We start from the raw sequence: 25,872 nt of genomic DNA, 5'->3' as shown, positions 1-25,872 counted from the left end.
ATCAGCTCCACACTTTGAACAACTGAGCTAACTGGCCAGCTCCTACACTGTACTTTAAATCTAATGTTTATTTGCTGATCTTCTGTCTAGATGATCTTTTCAATGCTGATAGTGGGGTGTTGAAGTCTCCAAAATTATGTATTGAGTCTATATCTTCTTTTCGATCGAAAAATATCTGCCTTTTATATCTGGGTGCTCCAATGTTGGGTGCATATATACAAGTGTTTACATTTGTTATATCCTTTTGCTTGATTTACACCTCTAACATTATATAATGCCCTTATTTGTCTCCTTTTATGGTTTTTCACATAAAGTCTATTTATGTAAGTATAGCTACTCCTGCTTGGTTTTGGTTTTCATTTGCATGGAGTATCTTTTTCCATTTCTTCACTTTCAGTCTATTTGTGTCTTTACAGGTAAAGTGAGTATCTTGTAGGTAAAGTATAGTTGGGTCTTGTTTCTTTATCCATTCATCCATTCTATATTTTTTATTTGGGGAATTTAGTCCCTTTACATTCAAGCTTATTATTGATAGGTGAGAACTTACTCCTGTCATTTTGTTTTTCATCTTCCGTTTTGTCTTTTGTTTAATGTACCCTTTGTTACTTTCCTCCCCTATTGTTGTTTATCATTGCAGTTTGGCAATTTTCCTTAGTAATACAGTTTGATTTCTTTCTATTTATCATTTATATATCTGCTTTACCAGTGAGTTTTATCCTTTTGTGTGTTTTCATGATGGCAGTTATCATTCTTTTGTTTCCAGATGTATGGCTCCCTTGTAAGGCCCAAGCTCCTGCTCTTAACTACTGTGTGGAACAGCCTCTTTTTGGCTGGAGTAGAGAAGGGAGCCCAAGGATACCCTGAGATATTTTTAGCAGCTTTTGTTGGTCCTCATGCCAAACTAAAAAAACATCATTTGTAGAGATTCTTAAATAGGTAAAACACAAGATTTGGATTTTACAGAAATTACTCTTGCTATAGTTCATAGGATGAAATGGGAGAGAAGAGACTGGGAATGGAGAAAAGATAAAGGGGCTGTTGAAATGATCCAGGTAAAAGATGATGAAGTCCTAAGTTTAGCATGGAAACTCCTCTCAAAGCTAAAACCTGCTTACCTCTCAGTTATTACACCAGCCACTCCCCAACATTCGGGGCTACCATTCATGGTTGTACAGATGGTGACCTGAACATATTCACCTGGTCATGGGGAAATATGGGGGCTGAAATGAGCCTGAGCTCTGGCTGCCACCTATAGCCTTATAGTGAGGAGCTGTATCTGCCAAGAAGGAAGGGTGCCTTTTGCTTACTTGCACAAAGAAGCCATAATGACTATCAGTGGCCCTGCCCACATGTGCCCTCCATCCAGACATTTTTAACTATTTTTGTTCTTGGTTGTGTTATGATTTTTCTCAGCTCCGCATCTTGGATATTTGTTTTTCTCTGCTAAGGATGCCTTTTCACTCATTCATTCTTTTATTCATCCATTCATTTATTCATACAACATAATTTTTTTGCACCCGCCATGTGCCAGGTACAACTGTAGGTGATGGAGACTCTGTGGGGAGCTCACAATCTAGGGGAGGAGATACATATTAATTAATTATATCAATATAGCAGTACACACTCTGACCCATGCTTCAAAGGTAAAGTCAGGAGACTGTGAGACTTTAGTTGGGTGTTGGGAGCTCATCTACTCTGGGACACAGAAGGTTATGGTGAGAATGTGATTGGCACAATATGGCTTCCCTTAGGATGTGCCTTTGGAGCTGAGATGTGGGGAACAAGTAGGAATTAACCAGGCAAAGAATGTAGGGTAGGGGAGTGGCTGCCCTTCCTGCAGTCCTACATTCAACAGCACACTAATGAATCTTTGGGTCAGAAAGGTCTGGAGCCCAGTAGAAGTTTATCATAATAAAGGAAGGGAGGACTGGGGAGGAAAGCCAAAAATGGAGGGATGCAGAGATGTCTCAAATCTGCAGGAAGAGGGGAGGACTGAGAGCCACAGCAAGAGGCAGGAGGTTGAAAACTGAGGAGGAGACCTCTGAGAAATTCTTATAGCAGGCTGCTGAGGAACTTTTAAAAATAGAATGTTCAATATCCAATTTTAAATTGTGCTTCATTGGCTTAAAATTCTTCCCCTCCACAAACCTTCAGTATAATTGGTTGCACACAAATGACTTGGGTGAATGGTTTTGGAAAAATCAGGGGGAAAAGCTGAGTTCTCAGTAATGGTCAATGTGGAATAACGGAGACAGCAGAGCCACCCGAGGGAAGACATAAGTGAAGCCAAATTTGAAGGTATTCATAGAATCAGCTGTATCCACACCTCAAAGAAATAGCATTTTATCTGTATTCAGCTATGATTAGTGATTAGTATAGAATGATGACCAAAGGCAGCATTAAAGAGGATTGGATGAGGTAGAGGCAGCCTAGATAGGGAGGCGGAAGAGGTTAGGGACATTCTCACCTATGTCTTTGTCAATGGGCTGGGGTTGTGGCCTCATTCTGATATCTGAGACTCAGTTGTTTAGACTCCAGCTTACGGAGACTCCATACTGCCAACTGACTCCCCAAGTCACTATCCAGCCAGTCACAGCCCAAAGCGTATCAGGACCATGGAGAATTTATTAATCCAACAAATATTTATTGAACACCTGTTATTTCCTCTGTACAAAGTAACTCGGGACATGATCCTTTGTCCCTGCACCATGAAGTACTCCATCTAGGAGGGGAAACAACAGTTTGGTGAGGTGTGATCAGTACTATGACAGGAGCAGGTCCAGCGGTTATGGGAGAAGGCATGGGGCCTTGACCCAGTTTGGGGCATTAGGACAGCTTCCTGGAGAAGAGACACTTAAACGGGGTCATGGTGTATTCCAGGGTACGCAGATGCTTGGCAGGCAAAGAGATAGGAGCAAAAGCCCAGATGCAGTGGCTCCTTAGGCTGTCCATGCTGCTCCCTGCAGGGTTTACCCTTAAGCACAGAGTAGCATGTCTTTATTCCTCTTGTTTTCAACAAATCATGTCTCTCAAATTGGACTCTAAGTTCTTCAAGGGCATGAAGACTTTATGCATGTTTGGATTTGAGAGTAGGGGGAGGCAGAATTTGAATAGTGCCAGGGAGAGTCCCTTGTCCAAGAGCTCCCTACCTAAAATACCATCTGTCACCATGCTTAAATTCTACCCTTGACCCCTCACTCCTTTAGGTCTGATAGCCACCCATGAAAATATAAGACCCTCCTGGGAAGATTCGTGCTACAAATAGATTACTGGGGATTGGGAATAGAGAGAGAGAGAGGGGTAGGGGAACCAGAAGTGGGGGGAAGAATGGGGTTTGGGGAGCAAAGGATACTTGGATTTTTGCAAATTTCTTACTACTCTTTTTCTTATATCCTCCACTTTTCTAACCTCAAAACTCACGTACAGTAAAGGTTCCTGAATAGACTCTACAAGAGGGTGGAAACAGTGTCTTTGAGGTAGGAGTATAAGGCAATGTAATGAAAAGAGAGCTGAAGTCAGGAGACCCAGTTTGAGTGCTTCTGTGTGGTCCTGAACAAGTCCAGTGCTCTCTCTGGACCTCATTTTTTCCACTTGCTGAGTGTGCAGGTGGTATTAGATGCTCTTCAGGTGCTCCTGCAGGCTCAGCCTCCATGTCTCCAGTCTGGGCAGCAAGGTGGGAGGAAAAACTATGTCTCTGGTTGGCCAGGCTTGGGCTGTATTTAATCTGTCTTGTTGAGGCAGGTCTGTGTAGTCACGCAAAATAGCCCCAAAGGAAGATGTTGATGGTCAGCAGGAGGACAGCATTGATATTGCAGATGTTTCTCCAGAGGGGTTCCTCCTCAATGCTGGTCAGCTTCTGCTCTAGCTCAGCCTTCTCTGCAGGGCTCAGGGCCTGCTCAGGGGCCCTGGAGAGCCCACAGAACCAGCTCCAGAGCAGCTTTTCCCAGGACCTGTATGGGGCTGGAGGGACAAAACCAGAAGGGGAAGGAGAACTTGAGGGGAGAGGCAAGAAACTGTTGGAGAAAGGGAAGTGATGAGGGAGGAGGGAAGGGAGAGAGGCAGTGAGAAACTGAAGAAAGGGATGGGGTTTGCAGAAGGCAGGTAGGGGTGGAGTATTGACTTGGCCCTCTCTGCAAACCACAGACTGGGTGCTAAGCTGGTACTCTAGACTAAGCTCTGACCCAGCCACAGCATACAAGCAGAAGCATCTCGCTGTTGAAGGGGGATGGCGTGTTAAGGAGGGAGGAGAATGCAATCCATCCCAATTCAGAGCACAAGTCCTGAATCAGGATGGAGGGAAGGAGCATTATCCCACCCAGGAAGGAGAAAATGTTTGAACCAGAAAGATTGCTGCACTTGCCATTGGAAAGGGCACTGGGCTGCAAGCCAGGAACTTAGTGTTCCTGGGCCAGCTCTACCATCAGCTGACTATGAGGCCATATGCAAATCACTCCACCTCTCTGAGCTGCAGGTTCTTGCTTTCTCAAATGGGTCAATGTTGTATGCCCTGTGCTCTGTGTTGAGGCTGTTTTGAGCAGCAAATGAGAGTGGAGATTTGATGACACTTTAAAAAGTTACCAGGGCTGGAGCATGGGGGAGAGGTTCTGATGAATATCATGTTCTGAATGTGCATGAGCCAAGCCCATGTAGTCACAGGCTCCTCAGTGTGCAGAAAGGGCCGTCCTGAAGTTAAAAGATAGTGCAATTCACTAAAAACTAAGTTCAAAAGAACTAATAAGGTACATATTTTTAAGTTAGCAGATAGCATATTAAAAATAAAATTAATATAAAAAGCCTTTCCTTGATATTGAAAAGAATGCACTAGGAATGTATGTTTTATTATTTTAAGGCTTTGGAACATGGTACTTGGTATGTTCAATGCAACCACAGAGAGTCAGAGTTGCAGGGACCCTGGATACCGTCTGATCTGGCTTCCTTATTGCACAGACGAAAAAGACTTAGAGAAAGGAAGATACTTGCTTAAGGACATGTAGCTGCAGAACTGCATTAAGAACAATAATATAAACTTTACCGTTTTCATTGTACTAGGCTTTATCATTTTACAAGCTGGTCCAAACCTTTTCTCTTTTGGTTCTCATGGTGACACTCTGAGGTAGATGATACACAGGGCTTCATTTGTGAATTCACATGCCCAGAGAACCTGTGTGACTAAGTCATTATTAAGTGTGCGATAACTTAATGCATCTAAATCTATCTAAAACCTGGGATGAATATACTTCTTTCAGATCTACTCTTTTGCTCTTTGATTTTTTTTTCTTTCTTTTTTTTAGTACTCAAAATTATCCGTCTGGCCTACCTCTGCCTGAAGGCCTTTAAAAAATTCATTAATTTTAATTGGCACGTAGTAATTGTACATTTTTATGAGGTAAAATTTGATGTTTTGATATACGTATATATATGTTGTATAATTATCGGGTCAGGGTAGTTAGTTTGAATGCTTCTTCACTATTCCTGGTGTTTGTTTCTTTTGCAAGTGGGGGAAAGCAGCTACTGAAGGAACCCTGACTCCATCCAGCCACTGAGACCCCTTCTAACTGAGGCAGGAAATATATTTAGGATTTAAATTTCACTGCACTTTAATTCGCAAGGGCAAGATAAATTGATATTAGACTTTAACTTGCAAATGGATTAACTTTTTGGATTTAAAATTTTTCCTTGGAAATTTTCTAATTGAGAAATCTCTATAACGTTGTCATTCTATCATTAGAGATTTTAATATTGTTATTTAATCTCACTACAGGAAGATTATAGCTGTATTATGTCTAAAGCAGGTACATTATGTCTTATGACAATTTTCAGTTTTAAAGATTATGTGGCCTTGGAGTAAATTTAGTTAATGTACCGTTCTAACACGTTTAAGAACCTGCAGGAAGCATGATTTATACAGACTATCAGAAGCACAAGGAGACATCTGTAGGAGTGGAGTTTGTTTCAAAGGAACCTCATGAAGACCTCATGAAGACAGACATATGGCTGCTCTCGTCCCATGAGGGACAGCCATGCTTCTCTGTGACTTTAGGCAGAATTGTTAAGCCCAGTGGGAGACATATATTAAAGAACTGTGGTGGTGGGGACTGGGGGTGGGGTGTTTCTTTGCCGTGCCTAATGTTTCCTTCCATGTGCCGGGAACTCAATACATGTAAACACTCATTGTTTCTTCTGCTCTTATACTCATTCAACCCTGTTGGTAGATTTGGGAAGGATAAAGAGGGCATGCTTGGCTCAGCTCCCCTCCTTCAAAGGGTGTAGGCTGTGCCCTTGGTCAGACCTGCTGGTGACTGGCTGGGTACTCTGTCTATGCTGGGGTTCAGTGTTAGGAAGGGCACCTCCCCATGGATATAAACCACAACTTTCCATATACATTCTATCAGTAACGAGGATAATACTTTGACTCCCATCTGCCTTACTCATCTGTCTTATTTCTCAAATAGTTCAATAGACATGTGGGGAAGGGTGATATTTATCGGGCTCCCTTGGAGACCCCAGCGACCCCGAAATGGGATCATAGGAGGCCTACGGCATGGCATCCATCCCTATTGCTCCCCTGTGATGTGAACCTCCTGCATGCCCTCAGCCTACCTCCTGGCTGCACCCAGCCCTGGCTGGAGATCTCTGCCACTCCACCTCCTGCAGGGCACTCCCCAGCTGGCCTCTCTGATGTCCCTGGCGTGCTCTCACAGTAGGGGCAGTTCCGAGTCCACCATGTCAGGCGAGCGAGCTGTAGGGAGAGAAAATGCTGTGTAGAGTCAGTAGCCTTTGGAGAGAAGTCCTTCTGTCAGAAAAGAGGGCCCAATCCATGGGAGGTGTCTGGGCAAAGGCAGGAGGATGAGGAACAAGGCCAGGGTTGGAAGTCCATATACCTGAGTCTTAGCCCTGACTTCCCCTTTCTTCAAAGAGGAGTCCTCCCTGAGCACCTACTCCATGCCAGGCTTGTTCTGGGTGGTGAACTACAGACCCCAGCTGGTGCAGGCCCTCCTCGTGGAGCTCACAGACAGAAACAAAGCTGGGCAGGGAGGCAGGTGCCGATCACAAAAAGCTTCAAAGGTCAGGCTGAGGAGTTGTTACTTAACATCCTTATAGACAATGGCGAGTCACCGCAGACTTTAGGCAAAGGGAAGAGGCTTATACTCATTCAACCCTGGGGAGGTGAAGGGACTTCCCCGTTGGTAGATTTGGGAAGGATTTTTCAAAGATCTCTCAGAGTGAGTTGAAGGGGGTCCAGGAGGCTGTCACAAAAGGGAAGCAAGAAATGAAGAGTGTCTGAGGTACTGGGTAGGCAGGAGCAGTCTTGAGGGTGTTGAGGAGGTAACATCTGGAGGACATGGGGAATGATTGAGTGAGCTGGTGAGGGAGTGGGGAGAGGCAACCACAGTTTGGGTTCCTGCCTTACACAATCAGACGGGTAGTGAGACTCCTCCCAGGGACAGAGGACACAAGACAAGAAGTGGGTTTTGGTGCCAGTGAGAGAGGGAAGAGTGAGAGCAAGAAAGTGAGCAAGTCGTGGGGGGGAGGGAGAGAACGTGCACACACAAGTATGATGATGAACTTCAAGAGTCTGTAGGAGCTCCAGGTGAGGAGAAACAAATCTTATGTCCCCTGGATGGTCCTGGTGGTTTTTCCTCTTCTCTGTCCTCTCCCATTTTGGTGGCTCAGCAGAGAAAAAACATTAAGTTCTCTGGCTGATATCAGTGGTGTTGGACTCAAACATGACCTCCTGAGCTCTGTTCTCCTTTCTAACAGGGCTCTTCTGCCCAGGCAGCTGTTTGTTACATGTTGAACCAAGTGTCCCCTGCCCTGCACCCTGCTTCCTACCTTCCACTGTGCATCCAGCTGTGCAGGCCCAAGCATGTGTCTTTGGGATCATGAGAGCCCCCGAGGCTTCTTTGCTCATGCATATCTCTCAGTAAACTTTATATTTACATTGTGTCACTAGTAACATATGGACTGTGCCTCTTTATGCCACGAGGAGGCAGATGGATTTGGGGGTTTGAACCTTGAGAGAGGGGTTTTGGCTGGAGATAGAGAATTGACTGCCATCTTTATATAGAAAGTTGTTGAATTCATAACTCAGGGACATTGTAGGGTGAGAAGGGTTGTAGGAAAGAGATGGGTTCCTAAGGAACAATAATATTTAAGAGGCAGTAAGAAAGGCCCAGGAAAAAGTCAGAAGAGTGATCAGAAGGTAGAGAAAAAAAAAAAAAAAAAAAAAGCAGGAGAGAAATCCATCATCAAAGTGAACAGAAGAGAGGTCTTCAGGATGTAGGAAATGGTCAGGGGTGTCTAGTTCTCTTTGGAATGCACTTAAGATAAAAATGGGGATGTGTCCATTGATTTTAGCAACAAGATGTTATCAGTGACCTCAGTGAGAGTGATTTTGGTGGAATGCTGGGGACAACAGCCAGACTGCATGGGTGGAGAATTAAACAAGAGGTGAGAAGTAGACTTGGGGGATGGAGGCTCTTCTCTACAAAAGTCTGCTGTTGAGGAGGAGAGGGAGGCAGCAGGACCAGTAGAGAACAGGATTCAGGAAGTATTTTAAACTGGGGAAAACTTCTGTGTGGGAGCAAGAGAGCAGACAATGGAGAAGTTGAAGACTGAGGAGCAGGAGGAGACCATTTCTGGAGTGAGCCACTGGAGAAGTCTGCTTCTCTTGGCTCATCTGTGAATGCCCTGCTTGTTTGCAGGAATCAGTAAAACCAAGGGTATGAAGTCATTTTGCAAACTCTAAAGCACCATACACATAAGGGGCATTTTAAATGATTTCCACTTAATGTTTCAGGGACCACCTTCTGCCACGGGCTCTGTTATGGGTTGACTTGTGTGCTCCCAAAATTCATATGTTGAAGTCACAGACCCCAGTACCTCAGAATGTGACTGTATTTGGAGATGAGGTCTTTAAAGAGGTAATTAAGGGTAAATGAGGTCTTAAAATGGGCCCTGATCCAATAAACTGATGTCCTTAAAGAGGAGGAGATTAGGTCACAGACAGGCACATTGTGAAGACAAAGAGGAGAAGACGGCCACCCACAGAGAGAGGCCTCGGAATAAACCAATCCTGCCAACGTCTTGATCTCGGACTTCTAGCCTCCAGACTGTGAGACGGTTTGTTTCTGCTGAGTCACCCAGTCTTTGGTATTTCATTATGGCAGTAAGGAAAAAAAAGGCTTCAAAAACTATGCATCCATGCTGAAGACCTGGTAAATAAGTCAGCTTGGGAGAGGTAAGGAGTTTAAGTTGAGCTCTTAATCTAGTAAACTCTTTCTTTTCTCATGTACTTGTTTCTTGACCATTCAAAAAATCTCCATTTATTACTAAAGTGACCTTGTCAGGGCACCCTCCCCGGCCTCCCAGGTGGGGACTGCCTCTGCTTCTGTGCTTGGCCCCTCCCGTTGAGCCTGGTCCTTCTGCATGTTCTCTTTGTGTGATAAGTTTGTGTTGGTGTCTGTTTCCCCGCGTGGACAGTCACTGGCAGGGATCACTCATCTTTAACCTCAGCACAGTGGCTGGTACATACTAGATACTCAATGAGTAATTTTTGAATTGAGTGAGTTACTTTTCACTTGAGAATTCATAGCCCAATGAGCTCCCCCTCACAGGGATATCTGTATGACCACAGGGGGGACCCTAACCCAACAGAGTAAAACTCAGTCGTGGAAGTGTAGGCATTGGGGGTAGGGGGAGCATTTCAGGGGGGGCCTCAGTGCAAGCACACCACTTGCCTTTTCCTCAGGGATGGGGGTTGTGCACAGGCTGACAGTGATGATGACCATGGCAGTGAGCCCGCAGAGGAGGAGAGCAAAGTACAGGTAGTGGAAGTCCTTCAGCAAGGCTGGCCTCCGGTCCACCTCGCCACAGGCTGGGGCTGGGTAGGAGAACTCCAGAATCATGCGCAGAAACCCCACCCCCAGGCCAAACATGAGGCCCCAGAAGGCTCCCTGTAGAGAGAGGGCAGACACAAGCAGGGATCTTCCTAGGAAAGGAAAAGCCACACTGCTCCCAATCTCTCCCCTGCTGGTTTATTACAGTGTTTGGCAAGTTCATCTTGTTGAGTTGCCCATGAATGCTGTGACTTTATCTTGACTTACAGGCAGGCAAAGCGGTGTACTGAAAAGAGTATGGGCTCCAGAGTCAATAGAGTAGGAATTGAATCCTGGCTCCATTTCAGACTGACTCTGAACCAATGACTTGACTTTGATGACTCGGAGTTTTCTCATGTGCCATGATAAGAGAATTATCATGAATAATTAAGTCATGAGAATTAAGAATTAGATGCTTAATATTTAACTAAAGTGGAATAAGCTTTTGTAATAAGCAGGGAACACCAGGATCCTCTTCCCAACTTTCTGGTATGATAACTCAGAAATCATAATACAGCTATCCCTTCTGTTGCCTTTTTAAAAAAAGAAAAGAAAGAAAGAAAAGAAAAGAAAAGCTCTGGTACCTCCTATATCTTTCTTCTTTATAGTTCCATTTGTCCCTAACCTGTAACTGTTTCCAGTATGTAAGGTCAGATAACTGATATCTTCAAAAATGAGATGCTAGTCCTGATTTCAGAAACTCTAGAATGAGCAGAAACACCCAGAATTCAACTGGGTTCTGCTACATGCTATGGTTATCAGTAAGAAGATTAGACCTCAGCAAACTGTAGACACCTTGCTTGGTGCGCCATCAAGGGAGGGGTTTCTATGCTATCTGTGCAGTGACCTTGACCTCTCATGTTGTAACTTCTCATGATACAGTCAGTAGATTTGGGCCTGTCTTTCCTAGGCTGTCCTGAGGAGTTCCAGGTTCCAGTCCCAGTACCTCTAGCTTCCTCCCAGACTTCTCTCAGGTTTCAGTACAGTTACGTGAATGATGTGTGTGCAGACGCCCCTGTAAGTTCACACTTTGTCATCATCACTGTCAATTGCTGTTATTTTGCTTACATATAGAACCTTATAGTGTCAGAGATGGAACAGACCCTAGAGATCTTCCAGTCTGTCTTGCTCTTTCACACACACTGCTCCTCATGTCTGGAATGCTCTTCCCCTCCCTGTAATCCTTCAAGTCTCAGCTCAGATGTCATCTCATCCAGGAAGTCTTCCCTAACACCCTCCCAAGAGTCCCAAAAGTTAGGTACTCATGCTTTTTGCTCCCACAGTAGCCATTATACTTTATTATTATTGCTTATTTAATCATCTCTCCAGCCAGCAATGGCAGACCTATGTGAACCTTGTAAACCATTGCATTTCTGGAGCTGCCTTAATAGGACTGATAAATGTTTGTTGAGTGAATGAATGAATTTAAACCCAATACTCTGGTCAGGAAGATGGAAGCCTAGAGAGGGCAGTGGGTTTGCCCGAGGTCACAGAGACCAGGTAACTGACAAACCAGGTCTCCAGACTCTGCTGTACTGGGAGAGAGACAGGTGTGCTGCACTCACAGGCTCTGTGACCCTCTTGCAGAAGATGGCCAGCAGGAAGAGGGCAGTGATGGGTGGAGCCAGGTAGCTGGTGATAGACTGGATGTAGTTGAAGAGCTGCCCACTGTTGGAGCTTTGGACCATGGGGATCCAGAGGATGCTGATGACAACCAGGAACACCACAAACACTCTGCCAGGGAGATCACAGGTTGCTGTGAGGCACAGGGTGGGGTGAAGGGGATGCTCAGGAACCAGGAAGGAAGAAGGGAGGGAAATGCATGGTCGCCGAATCAGAGAAAATTAGAAGGTCACAATCCCGACTGCTAAGATTCAGTAACTTCGACTATTAAAATCCCACAATATTAGAATTGCAGAATCCAAGAAATTCATAATTCTAAGACCTTGGCATTTATATATTCGATGCCTTGGAGGTCATGTAGCCCACCTGCTGTTCAAGGAGTAGTCCATACCTTCCACCCCATCACCCACCTGGAAAAAGGCCTCTCATCTCTGCTTGGGATGCCATTGCTCCTATTTCACATCCCAACCCTTTTTGCGGGATGGCTCCCTTCTCCAGGGTGACCCCAGCCTCCAGAGACTTTTCCCTTCTCCAGACTCCTTCAGTTCTGACCCTCTCCCTTACATTGGCACTGTGCTTAGGGCAGGGACTCCACTTTCTTCTCCTGACTCGCCTTCAACTGACCCTGGCTTAGGCCTACGTGTCCAGAGTGCTCTCTATGTATGATTTTTTGGATTTGTGAACAAGTTGATGAAAAATTTTCTTGGACATGTTGCATGTAATAATGTATGTGGCCAGAAGATGGCACACAAATCCTAGTGATTGATGAAATAAGTGGCAGAAAAACTAGGCAGTTAGCATGCAAAGAGATAAGGGACGCTTCTTTTGAAATGTCTCTGCATACCTGTCCTCTTCTCTCCTTTTCCTCCCATTTTCCCTGTTGTAGGCCCCACTAGAGCAGCAGCTACCCGAGTGGTTTCCCTGCTGCTCATCCCTCTCCTCTTTGCACAACCCATCCTGCACTCAGATCCTGCATGGTCAGTCCCTGTGCTGAGGGCTAGGTATGCAGAGAGGAGCAGGCAGCAGGAATTCATGAGGCAGCCATGGGCAGAAGGCATCCTGGTGGAAGGACAGTGATAGGGAGATGTAAAAGAGCAAGATATGTAAGCTCAAGCATCTATCCACCAAGCACTTTATTCCAGAATCTCGAGTTAGGGGCTTAAATTATGAAGCAAGATTTCAGAAAGGGCCCCTTAACCCTATGTAAATTTCAAATCCCCAGCCTATGGAGAACAAGAAAAATTAGCCCCCAAGTTATGCTTTTAAAAGCATAAAACAGATACCTACAAGACCAAGTTCAGATTCTTTAGCATGGTGTTCAAGGCTCTGCATTGTTTGGAGACAGCCTTCCTGTGAACATCTCCGCTGACACAGATACCTCATTGTATTACCTGTGTATCTACCTGTCTTATTGAACTGACAGCAACCTGAGGGCAGGGCCATGTGAATCATCCTTGTGTCTCCAGCATAAGGATATGACCCATGGTAGATGTTCTGGGTGAGTCTGATGGATTAAATTAGTAGCATTTCCATTATCCTGGGATAACAGCCAGAGTTGGTCTGAAAGACCTCGGCAGTGAGCTGCTTGCTAACTCTCCTCCCACTTATGCGGTTCACCTTTCATTTCCTAAGTGCTTTGTCATCTTCTCTCAATCACCCTGTTGGTTAATTCCAAGAGAAAGTTAAACAGGCAGGAAGGAGATTTTTCTCCCCATTATTCTGGAGGGAGAGAAGCGGTCTAAAGTTTGGGGAAGGACTTACCTGGGGTCATGTAGAAACCTGGCCCTAAGATCCAGTACTCTGTCAGTCCGGGGCCCAGACCCAGACAGATATCCTCAGGGACACGCAGGGCAGGGGGGTAAGGGACTTGTACCTACAGTGAGGGGGTGCTCTCAGGAGGTGCTCAGGGAAACAGACTGGCGCACCTGCCCACCACCATCAGCTCCTGCTCTGTTGCCTTCTTGCGGAAGTGCTGCCACACATCGATGGCGAACAGGGTGCTGCTGCTGTTGAAGATGGAGGTGAGTGAGCTCATGAGGGCGGCCATGACCACGGCGATCATCAAGCCCCGCAGACCTGGGGAGAGACAAGGCTTGAGTGGACAGCTGGCCCCTTAACACTGGCTGTGCAGGACCCTGGAGGCTGCAGCAGTGTCAAGCAGGCTTAGGAGACTGGAGTGGGCATGGGGTGGGGAAGGTGTTGAATAAGGTTCCATTCAGCACAGGTAAGAAATCCAGGAAACCCACAGTACTAGAGGTGGGTTCTAGCTAGGCTCAGCCTTTGCCTTGCTTTTGGCCTTGGGTGACTCATTTGCCCTCCCTGAGCTTTGATTTCCTCATCTATATCATTAAGGTGTGTGAGACTAGGTGATCTTTAAGGTTCTCGCAGCTTTGCCATCTTGGTCTGGGTTTCACAGCTTGTAGACACTTGGTTAATGAGTCCCTGGTAGGGGGGAAGGTGGGGGAGGAGGAAGGAGATTATTAATAATTGAGTTTTAGTGTTTTTGTACCTTCCTCGCTGACACTGTGGTGTTGGGCTGAAGCCCCAGCCTGGGAGGCAGAAGCCCTGGTGCTGTTTTGCTGTTTGCTGGCTCTGCAAGTAACTGGCTGTATGTGTGATCTTTGGACTAGTTTCTTCCCCTTTCTGGGCCTATCGTCCTACCTGGACAAGAAAGGGTGGGGCCCAGTAATATCTAAATTCTCTCTGACTTTAATGACCAAGCTTCTAGAAATATGACCGCTCGCCCTGGGGAGCTGACTCCCGGCCATGGTCCCACCTCAGTTTTCTTTCTCATCAAATCCATGTAACCACCTCCCAGATGTCTCCCTGAAAGACTCATAGGAGCCTTGGACTCAAGTGTTCCAAACTTAAGTACTCAGCTTCCTCTGGGGCCTTCTGTGTCACTCTTTGGTCAATAATATCTATCTAGTCCCGCAGCAGACATGTCAGAGTTATCTTAGACCCCTTCGTCTGCTCTCCTTCCTCACCACCTCCATCCATCAGTGCCTGCTCTTTGCTAGCTTGGCCTCCCACCATCTCCACTATTTCTTTGATTCATTTCTCATTCTCCTGGAGGGAGAGAATAACTCAACTCAGCCGCTGCCCTCCATAAGCCTGTCTTTCTTCCTGTGTTCCCAGTCTCAATATCTTGTAAACCTGGTTCTAAAGACCAAGACTTGGGAGCACTCTTCGATTCTTCTGTCTTTCTTGTCCCTCAGATACAATCTGTTATCAAGTCCTGCCAATTCTACTTCAGGAATATCTTTAAATCCCTGCTGTCCATCTCTGAAGCCACTGAATTGGTCCAAGCCACTATGACACGCTTACCTAGACCACAGCAAACACCTCACTGACTGTCTCCCTGCTTTCCTCTGAGCCCACCTCCCCCTGAGCCTGGCTCCATGCTGAGTCCTCCTGCAGAGTGGTCTGTTAAAGTCCAAATCCAGTCAGGCACTTGCTGCCCTTAGCCCCCCGGAGCCCGCCAGTGCCTTCAGAGTGGAGGCTTTGCTCCAGGAGGAGGCTTGGCGAAGACATCCTCTCCAGCAGGGCTGTGTTCACTCCTCCTGGCCTCTGTGTCCACACTGGGCTACTTTCAGTACCAACTTCATGCTCTCTCAACCCTGGGTCTTTGCATATGCAGATTCTCATCCCTAGAATGATGTACACTTCCCACACCCCGCTGGCTTTGTCTGCCTACGATATTCCTCAGGATTCAGCTCCCTTTCCTCCCCTCTGGGAAACTTTCCCAACATTCCCCCAGACTGATTCAGTTGCCTCCTTAGGGACCACTTAGCTCCCCCTGGGTCACCACACTGGTCACATTACACATTGTATTGTGCCCTTCGTAAGTCCGAGTACCCCAGTGACTCCATGAAGCCTGTCAGCAGGGTCCTATCTTTTATTCCTGTATCTCCAGGACTGGTGCACAGAGCAGCTGCCTTACGTATTCTTGTGAAAAGTGTTGTTGTTGTTGGGGGGGTTGTAGAGGTGAAAATTTTTATTCTCTCTTCTCATCCATTTCAGTGCAATCCCTCCTGGGCAGTGGGGATTGGTGGAAGACAGGAGGTGGGAGTGGAGGGTGGGGTGGGGAGAGAGACTCACCAATGGGCATGAGGGCCATGACCAACTTGGGGTAGGCGATGTTGGAACACCCCACTCGGGCCCCACAGACTCTTTGGCAGATGTCGGGGTCCACGCAGCCCACCTCATCTGCAAAAGTGATGGTGGTTGGAGCTGAGGGGGCCTAGCCTTCTCAGGTTGGCCCCACATTTGCTTTCCAACACTAGAGGGAAGTGTTCACTGCAGACTCTGGCAGGGATCTATGTCTAGAAGGTCAAGGGGCATCTGGGTCTCTGGTAATTTTCCTGCCCATCTACGACCTTGTAGAGCTTGATAGACTCCTTTGGGTTTTAGACATTCTATTGTGATAAAGGCAAATATCCTTGGAAGATGCCAAGAAAGCCTGAACTGTTTTTTCCTCATATAAAGGGAAGGCAAGGCTTCAAAAGGGCATTCAGATACAAATTTCTTCTACTGAAATATTTGTTATATGTTTGGCCCACACAGCCTAAAATACCTACTATGTGTTCTAAATAGAAAAGCTTGCCAACCCCTGCTCTGGTCCAACATTGTCCAGGAGCACCTTCTCTGGAAGCCCCATGCAAGACCCACATCCCAACACCCAAGAAGCAAGGCTATCTCCGACCTGGGAACAGGGCCCGGCTGATCATGCCGGGCATGACGATGAAGAACACGGGGAGGATCTTCAGGTAGCCCCCAAGCACTGAGCCTCCCTTGGCATGGGACAGAGTCTTGGCAGAGAGAGACCTCTGGACAATGACCTGAAACGGCAGCAACGGGGTGCACCACTTGGGTTGGGGAGGGGTCCAGCTCAGCCATGGCGAGCCCTGACACTGGTCACTGACTGTGCCAGTACTCCAGTCCCAGAGTGAGGTCCAGCCCTCTATGTATCCAGGTGCCTGGGTTTTTTTGGCAGGAAGTCACCCCGATTCCTGGTGGGCTAGGCCAAGTCTGGCTGAGGGCCTTACCTGGTCTGTGCACCAGCACCAGGTGGCCAGCACTGTGAGCCCAAAAATGAGACCTGGCCAAGGAATGTCCCCGCTCACAGGATCCCGAAGCATGTGGAAAGCATCGGGCCGTGGGAGATGACAGGTAGTGTTAGGGACTGTGATATTAGGGATGGCCTGCCTATACCGCTGCTGCAGGCCTGGGTACCAGCCCACCTCCTGAAAGCCTGTGGGGAGAGACACCATGAGTGAAGCATTCCTGAGACCCCAGTGAACCTGTCTCTCTGCCCACCCCAGCTCACAGCCCCATGTGGGCCCCTGGACTGGAACTGGCCTGGGGATTGGGAATATAGGAGGGAAACAAGGCTCAGATTCTAGATCCCTGGTTCGGAGTAGAGAGAATCTCACTCTTTGGGAGTCCTGGCCAGGAAAGGGGACATGGCTCTGTGCTCTATAAAATTCCAGGCAAGCCAAGGAGACGACAGACAAAGACAGATCAGAGAGGAATTTAGAGGTGAGGGTGGGGCCTCTTCCTTACCCAGAAACATGAGGACCAGGGCTCCCCCCACCATGATGACTGTCTGCAGAGCATCTGTGTAGATCACAGCTGTGAGGCCCCCTGGGTACCCAAGGAAAGGGCTCATCAGTCAGCACCAACAGGGGGCTCCTCTCTGGGTGCTGCCCTGTGTGTGCCCACACTGGGGAGACCAGGGAAGACCATCTCAGTGGGTAGACTCTGGCCACCTGCCTTCCCCATACCCAGTGCTCCCACCTGTCCCACCCTGGCAGGCTAGCTCCTTCTATCCCTGCCAGAATCTGACTGTGGCCATCATGTCACAGTGTTTTGTTGCTGCTGTTTCATATCCCAAATCCATTCCTTTCCTTGTGCTGTTAGTTCCACCAGGAATTCTCCCTCCCCCCCACCCACCCCCCATTGTTCCTCCAAATGCCCTAACTTAGCTGTGTGTAAGTCTGTCCTGAGCTGGTCTCCTAGGGAGCCGAGCCGTGTATGGGGTGCTTTGAAGGAATCAGGAGAAGGCGGGTTTATGGCCTTTGCCTGGAGCAGCCCACAGTGACCCTGGCCCAGGTAATAGCTGCTCGTGTCTACCCTGTTCCACTTGCAGTCCATCTTTTTCAGTTTCTCTTAGTGTCTCTCCTTCCCCAGCTGTTTCCTTGTTTCTGCCCTTTTCATCCCCCTTTTCTCACACTGTGTCTTTCAGTCTGTTCCTCGGTGTTTTTCTCTTAGCCTCTCTCTGTCTCTGGCTCTCCTTGTTTCTCATTCTATCTTTCAGCATCAGTTTTCTGTCTCTCTGCCCCTCTCTCTTGTTGTCTCTGTACTTCATTCTTTCTCTCTCTGCCTCTGCCAAAAGCTTCCCTCTCCACCTCTCCCTGTCTCTCGGTCTCCGCACACAGACACAACCTTCCCTCAGCCCTACCTGTGATGGTGTAGATGGCCGTCACCACTAGCAAGATCACCGTGGAGAGATAAAGGTTCCAGCCCAAGGCCATCTGGACAAAGAGGGCTCCAGAGAAGATGTCAGTCTGCAGAGAGCCACGACCCATGAGTCCAGGTCACCCAGTGCCCTCTGTCTGGCTGCCGTGGGTATGTCACCTACCTGCTCAGCAATACCAGGTGCCCTCAGCCCTCATCACATGATGAAGATGAGCCTTAAGTGCCATGCTAAGTAGTAGGGGCTTGATCTTGCAGACATTGAGAAACTGTGGAGACTTTAAAACAGGGCTGTACTGCATAAACCTTAAAAACTGGGAGAAATTTAATTGGGTAGCACTGATAGGCTGGTCTGTTTGCCTGAAAGGAGTGGTAAGGAATGAAGTGGAAGACTGAGGAAGTGAAGGGGGGATCTAGGGTTGGAGAGAAAGAGGTCATTAGGGGGAGAGAGTAAGAGCCCAGAGGCTTGCTGGGTGCTCCATGTCAGAGCAGAGACCCACCTGACTGCCAGATGGGCCCATGGCTGACCCAATGTGGCAGGAGCCCCAGTGCAGCTAACCACAGGTTTTGGATAATCCTTGTGCTTGGGTTTATGAGAGAATGTGGGTGTGCAGCCTGTACCTAAACTGACCTAGGTCATTCTCAAGCACTGGAGGAACAAGGGGCCTCAAAACGTTTTTCAGCCTTAGCCGTGGCAACTAAATGATTCAGTTCCTCTGTGTGTGTGCCGATCCCATTCCATGATTGTTTTATGAACTTATTACAAGATCTTCAACACGACAGAGTGGAAAAACACCCAGACTGGGTCATGGGACTTGAACTTTAGCAACAGTCCCAGAGCTAGCCCTCTGTGTGGACTTGGGCAAGTCTTTGACCTCTCTAGGTTCTTTTTCTGAGTTTAGGTCAATAGAGGAAGAATAAGTTCTAACTCTAACATTCTATGCAATTAATGCATGGTTGCTGAATAAAGAATCAAGTAATGAAAAGATGAATTAATAAATTAATGAACAAACTCTGGATTGTGAATTTATCATTTATCTCTGATTACCCCACTGCTGCAGAGGATCCAGGAGCATACTTCGAAGGTATGTGGATCCATACCTTTCTCTGTCCTTCCTTCCTTCTATTCTTTCTTGTGTTCATCCATCCATCCACCCATCCACCCATCATTCTGTCCACCCATCTATCCTTTCCTTTCATCCAATCTGTAATTGTCAGCTTTTCCTTAGCAACAAGTCCATGGAAATACATTCAGCAGTTCCCTATTCAGCATTTCCAGACAGATAAGATGGCCCTGTTGGTTTGGGTACCCACCGATATCTTGGTGAAGATGTAGAGGATGAGAGACAGGACGGACATGTACACCTGGATCCTCTGGCCCCCAAATCGCTTCTTCAGGTACTCCGGCATTGTGACCACACCGGCTGCGATGTACACGGGGACGAAGATCCAGCCAAGGGCTAGGAGCACCCAGGTTGCCTGGGAGAGTGGGGAGAAGAAGGCATCCAGTTCCTAGACATGAGACAGGGGCAGCCTCCTACCTGGAGGAGTGCCATGCTGTGGGAAAGCCCTGAGCAGGGAGGTAAGGGGCCTGGGGCCTGATCCCAGTCCTTCTGTGTGACCTGGACGAATCCCTCTGTCTCCTCTGGGCCTTGCTTTCCTCATTGTAAAATGGGTTCTCAATTCACCATGCAGCCTCCAAGCATCTCTAAGGCTCCTCAGCACTAAGGCCAGGGGTGGGTGTAGGTACAGACCCTCACTGTCCTGGAGCAGCCTCCAGGTCAGCTTCCTTACGTTCCACTCAAAGCCCCCCACGGCAAGGCCTCCAGCAGCTCCTGTCCCAGCCAGGCCGATGAACAAGCCACTGCCCACATTGCTGGACATCAGAGATGCTCCAATCTGCAAGGCACAAGTGGGGTCAAATGTCAGGCGCCAGGATTAACCTGAATCAGTCTAGAGTCAGGACCAGAGCAGTGAGGAGGAGGTGCGGAAATGACATCTACTGGGCAACTTCTGTGCTGTGCCAGGCACTTTATATGCACGAGTACATTTAACTTCCACTAGTGTCTGGTGGGAGGGGTATTAATCTCCCACTTTACAGAGGAAGGAACTAAAATTAGAAAAAATGAAGTCACTGGCTCCAGGTCACCCAGTAAGTGGTGAAGTGGGGAAGAAGGGAATCCACAGGAATCAGGTCTGAGGGTCATGGAGGATGAAACTTTGCACTGGGGCCACCGGCCTAAGGGCCTCCAGGGAGGACAGAGCTGAAGGGGATGGGGGAGACCCCCACAAGAGTGATGGGGGAGGCCCTTCCACCACCCCACTTTCTGCAGGATCTAGGGTAAGGCCTGGCAGAGAGAGGAACCGAGGGAATGATCCAGGCCAGGCCAGAGTTAATTTTTCTCCAGGAGGGCAGCCATCATGGGCAGGTAAAGCCCAACCATTCTGCAACAGTAGGAGGTGGTGACGATAACGATAATAAGAACAATTACAGCAGTTCTCATTCAGCATTGCTGAGCCCCAGATCCTCTTCTAAACATATTAACTCCTTTCATCCTCATGAGGAAGTTACTATTGTTATCTCCCTTTTACTGATGAGGGAACTGAGGCACAGGTAAATTACTTGCCCCAGTCGCAGGACTAATAAGCAACTGAATGAGGATTCAGACCCTGACTGTCTGGCTCTAATAAGCACTGCACAAATGGTGCTCAGCACCCAATCAGCACTGAATCAATGTTATCTTTCACATTAGGTGAGATCCTTGACTGGGAGGGAAGAAAGGGAAGACAGAGGGGCTCTAGTGCCAGGTGGGAGGCTTAAGGGAGACCTTGGAGACAGGACTGGGGCTGGAGGGGAAGAGCTGTCCTCCAGCTTTGCACCCCATGCCACCTTAAGAAACTCACTTCCTCTCTCAAAGTCTAAGCTCCTTCACCTATAAAATGTGGGGACTCACCACCCAACTTCCTGCTCTTCTAGGGGTGCTGGGAAATAGAAAGTGAAAACAAAGAAGAAAATTGAGAAATTCAGGGAAGAGACAGTGTAAAGGCACAGAGATAACAAGTAGCCTGACCTTGCTGAGGCTGTTGTGCTACCCCACCCTGAGACAGACATGAACCTGCACACACTTATGCATGCTTATACATGCACTCACACACATGCAGTCACACACAGTGACATACACACTCATACACTCACACGCAAGCACACATTCACATGCTTGCACTCAGATATGTGCACACATGCACTCACATTCACAACACACATACACGTGCACTCACACACATGCACACACTCACATTCATGCACTCATAAGGCACACACTCATGCACATATGGACACACATGCTTACCCACTCTCACCCTCTCAGGTGGTACAGGGGTGCTGTCAGGGCTGGACTAGATCATCTAGCCAGAGCAAAGTGCACTGGGCCTCCTGCTTCAGAGGAAGAAGCCTCCCCCAGTCTGTTCTTGGAGCAGCCAGGCACCTGCTCCCACACTCACAATCTCTGCTCCTAACTCAAAAGACATCAACAAGCTTTCAGAGGAGGCATGGGAGGAGGACTACTGTGGCATCTCTGCAGCAGGATGGCTGCTGCTCCTACTCTCAGACTCCCAGCCCCACCCTCTCCTTGGGTCACAGTCTCAGGACTGGATGGTTACCTGGACACACCAGCTCTTGCAGTACCATTGGGACTGAGATGCCCCCACCCAGAGCTGGTTCTGACCATGACCTCAGGCTGGACCCTCTCAGTTGCAGGAGGCACAACTGACAGTCCTGCCCACCTGAGAGTGGGAGGCACATCCTCTCTTTCCCATGGGTGCCCAGGCTGTGTTTGGAGCACAGTGAGAACATGAGAGTATCTGCCACAGCCCCCTCCTGCTCAGAGGCCTCGGATTCTGCACACCTACAGTGGGACCCACAGCTCTCCCTCTGCAGGATTGAGTGGGAAGTTGGCCTAGGCCCCTGAGCTTCTCTGGAACTGGCCAAAAGAACCTATTGTATCCTGCTTTTTTCTCCTCCCCTAACTCATTTCAAGGGCTGTGATTTGGAGGCACTGGTTGAGAAGAGCCATTTCTATGGGTTATTCTTTCTCCTGATGAAAGGGTTACTGATATTGCCTGTGATGCTGTCACTGTCCCTGTGAGTTGCCAGACCCTCAGCACCTTCCCCCAGCCCTGGGGATTCTGTCATATTGGATGACACCAGCACTCCCTGCCCCTACTTCTTCCTGTCCCAGATACCCAAAATCTTCCAGAGCCCTGGAGGCCTCCTGAGTTTCCTCTACTCTACAGAGTCAGTGACCAGTGGTGGGCAGGGAGGGTGGTGAGAACCAAGATAGGTATGGGAAGAAGTGGGAAGATAGCTGGTGTTCTGAGTGTGTTCATGTGCAAGTATGAGTGTGTGAGTGTGGGCATGTGTGCGAGTGAGCGTGTGGGCATGCATGAATGTGTGTGTGTGTGTATTAGTGCATGAGTGCCGGTGTGCATATATGTGTGAGTGTGGGCATGGGTGAATGTGTGTGTCCTACTGTGCGAGTGCATATATGTGAGTGTGTGCGTGTGTGAATGTGTGTTTTTGTGTGTGTGCCTGTGTGTGTGCCTGTGTGTGTGAGCATGCACGCACACATGTCGTGTGTGAGTTTTGTGTGTCTGGGTATGTATTCAGCTTCAGCCCAGCCCACTGGGGCAGGGCTTACGTCTCTCCACCCACTTCAGGAGGAGGAAGATAGTTGTGAGGACCAATGGGAATATGGGGTGGCTTGATGGGAGAAGCTGGGGTTCACAAAGGTTTCAGGATTGATTCCTTGAGGTTGTTGGAGATTTCATCCCTATAATTCCCCTCACTCAACTGCTGTTCAGTCTTGAGCTACCTGTCACCTTCCCAAGAAAATCTCTCCTAACCACACCCCACCCCACTTCCCCCAAGCTCTGGCAAGCCCTCATGCTTCCCTCTAGCTCAGCACTGATCATGTTGCTTATGAGTCTGTCTGCCCAGCTCAACTCTGAGCTTTTCTGGGATAGGGACATTCCAGATTCATCTCTGCAGGTCCAAAGTGCCTGGTGTGGGGCCACACTTGGGAGGTGCCCTGGAGATGCTTGTCAGAAGTCTGTGTTAGCAAGGCCACTCAGGTTGTGGGGTGACTTGGGGCAGGAGAGCAGGAGTTGAGTCAAGAAATCGAGTGGGGAGGCTGTTGCCGTGGTGCAAGCAAGAGAAGATGAGCAGGGACTGGTTGGTGGGGAGGAGGGGAAGAGTTGGGAGCCTCCACACTGGGGATGGGTGAGGAGGGTCAACTCACTGGCCACCAGCTCATGGACCTCCCCGCCAGGAAGTAGCCGCCGATGGTCCGTTGGCTTGCACGGATGGACGACTGGAAAGGAAATGGCAAGAGATGAGGATTTTCCAAGCCTCTCTCCAACCTCCCCCCTCCTCTCCAGGTTGCCTGCGCCTGGGTGAGGATGAGAACTGAGGTGGGACAGAGCTGCCTGAGTGCTGGCGGCTCCACCGTTCTGGAGCTGTGCGTCTCTGGGAGAGGCCCTTCCTCTCTGTGGCCTCACTGCGCTTCTCCCAGGGCCGGTGTGAGGAGCAGAGGAGGAAAGGATGGCAGAGTCTCCGTGAATGGCAGAGGCTGTGCGAGTGTGTGAGATGAATATGGCCGTGCACTCTCATCCACTTCCCCTTCCCTCCTCCTACAGTTTGCTTTCAGGGGGCCATTCGATCTGTCATTCCCAGGTGTATAGTGGCTGTCCTCGCCCTGAGCTGATTTCCTCCTTCCTCCCAGCCAGGCTGTCACATCGGAGGCTGGACAGACAGAGAGGACTGCCTTCTGGCCCTGAGCAGAGTGAGAAGCTCTGTTTGGGGCTTCTCTTGGCCTGGCCTGAAGTCAGACCCACCACTGAGTCCCATCCAGGGCCCTGGAAGAACCCCCTGTCCTGCAGCAGTAGGGGTCAGCTAGCCACCTGTCTGAGTTTTCTCTGGCACACGGGATGAGGGCAGGGAGAAAGTAGGGCAGGATGCACTTGAAGCACTTGTGAGGATGCTGAAGCCAGCAGGTCTCTGACGGGGTCTGGAGAGAGGAGAAATACTTACAGGAGACGAAGAAAAAGGGGAAATTAGAAAAAAGGCTTTTTCCAAAGGGAAAGTAATTAATCAGTCACCAGAGAGTGATAAGGGTTTGCAGTGCCTGGTGCTTGTTAAACTTTGCTTGAACTATCCAGTGTCACCTCTGATCTCTTGGTGACCATATGAGTAGAAATAATTCATTATGTAGGTGAGGAACCTGAGGCCCAGGACAGGGACAACTTGTCCAAAATCACAGAGGAGTTGGTGATATTCGGGGCTGGCCACCTCTAGGAGGCAGCAATCATCTGTTTGCCCATTTCTGCCTCATCCCAGCCCTGGGAGGCAGGGACCACTCATGTCCCTTTTATAGATGAGGAAACAGAGGCCCAGAGAGGACCTCCCACAGGAAGTGACCTAGGAAGTGACCAGCTGGTACTGGAATCACAGTCTGCCTCACAGCAGAGTCTAAAGGTGCTGGCATTTCTGCAGAATGCTGTGGTGATAAGAGCAGCCATTTATTGCCTGCCAACTGTGTGCCCAGCACCATGCCAGAGGCTTAAATCCATCCTATCTGTCACTGAATGATCACAGCAATTCTCAGTGTAGTCCTTACTGTCATTTTCCACACAAGAAAACGGAGGCTCAGAAAGGTTTATGTAGTCCCACGGCCATGATGCTCTAACTGTTGGAGTTGGGATCTGAATTCATGGCTTCCTGACCTCAAAGCCTGTCCCCTGCCCACAGCACCAAGGCTCCTGTGAACAGTGGAGAACAGAGGTAGCTTGGAATCTGCCCAGCCTCCTTCCCTGAGAGCACACATGGGAGCCCCAGCTCCTGTAGAAGCACTGCTCCTTGGCCAAGACACTAGCTAGTGCAGGGTTGGGGCAGGACATGGGGTCAACCATTTGCACAGGAAAGAGGGCAGGAGTGAGGCTCAGGGTGGCCAAGAGTGGTTGGAGAAAAGCGGCAGATGCATAGAGACTTGGAGTCAGGAGTCAGGGGCTCTAAGCTTGGCCTACCTCTGTTTTACTGTGTAACCTCAGGCAAGCCAAAGTCCTCTCTGGGCCTCATTCTGCCCTTCTGTGGAAGGAGGAATGTGGGAGGATGCCTCCTGAGGGCCCTTTTATCTCAACCCCTGTGGTTCTGTGATCCACTTCTTTTTGCCCACCCCTGCTCCAGCCCAAGATGAGAGACCACCCCTGCCTTCCCTGCCAGGCCCCAGCCTCAGGGCTCACTCACCCAGATCCCCAGGGCAATGACGAAGACAAAGTAGAGGACCACCACCCCGATGTCATAGGCATGCAGGCTGACTCCAGAGCCCAGTGCTGAGTGCAGAGCTGTCTCAGTCCTGACCCCATCCTCCAAAGCTCCAAGCCCCATTTTCCCAACGCCTTTTTCATCTGTTAGTGTCAATCCCCAGCAGGCTGGACTTTGAGGCGCTCCTGGTGTCATTCCTTTCCTTTAATGATTAAACAGCACCAAGCACCATTAGCTGTTGAGAAAGTTCTGAGCCCTCCTGGGTACATAAAGTCCTGCCCACCTTGTCTCCTAACTGCCACCCCAACCGCTTCAGAACACCCTCTCTTTCCCCCTTCCCCTGCCGCTACTATACACATATGCACATTCACACACATGCTTGTGTGCACACATATGCACACACATAAGCACACAGTGCACACACACTTATGTGCACATGTATATACACATGCACACACATGTATGCACACATCTGTGCAAATATATAGCACACAGGTGCACACAGGCTCATGCACCACACACACATGTACACTTCTGTATGCACATGCACACAAACACAACTGTGAACAGTATGCA

The 25,872-nt window shown here is 48.6% G+C and overlaps 1 protein-coding gene across 1 annotated transcript; it reads right to left on the bottom strand.

Moving 5' to 3' along the window:
• Positions 1-3,751: 3,751 nt before the first annotated feature.
• Positions 3,752-25,419, bottom strand: SLC5A9 (solute carrier family 5 member 9). Its single transcript, XM_063106091.1, has 14 exons — positions 25,279-25,419; positions 23,276-23,347; positions 19,773-19,877; positions 19,293-19,457; positions 17,965-18,070; positions 17,067-17,147; positions 16,550-16,755; positions 16,207-16,342; positions 15,603-15,710; positions 13,427-13,577; positions 11,444-11,612; positions 9,741-9,956; positions 6,601-6,739; positions 3,752-3,960 (listed from the first exon to the last, which is right to left on the bottom strand). The coding sequence occupies exons 1-14, from the start codon at positions 25,417-25,419 to the stop codon at positions 3,752-3,754; spliced, it is 2,004 nt and encodes a 667-aa protein (XP_062962161.1).
• Positions 25,420-25,872: the final 453 nt, after the last annotated feature.

Source organism: Cynocephalus volans, chromosome 8, assembly GCF_027409185.1.
Source record: "Cynocephalus volans isolate mCynVol1 chromosome 8, mCynVol1.pri, whole genome shotgun sequence".
Lineage (NCBI taxonomy): Eukaryota > Metazoa > Chordata > Mammalia > Dermoptera > Cynocephalidae > Cynocephalus > Cynocephalus volans.
Note: the sequence above shows the minus strand (reverse complement) of the source record. Positions and strands in the feature narration are given on the sequence as shown.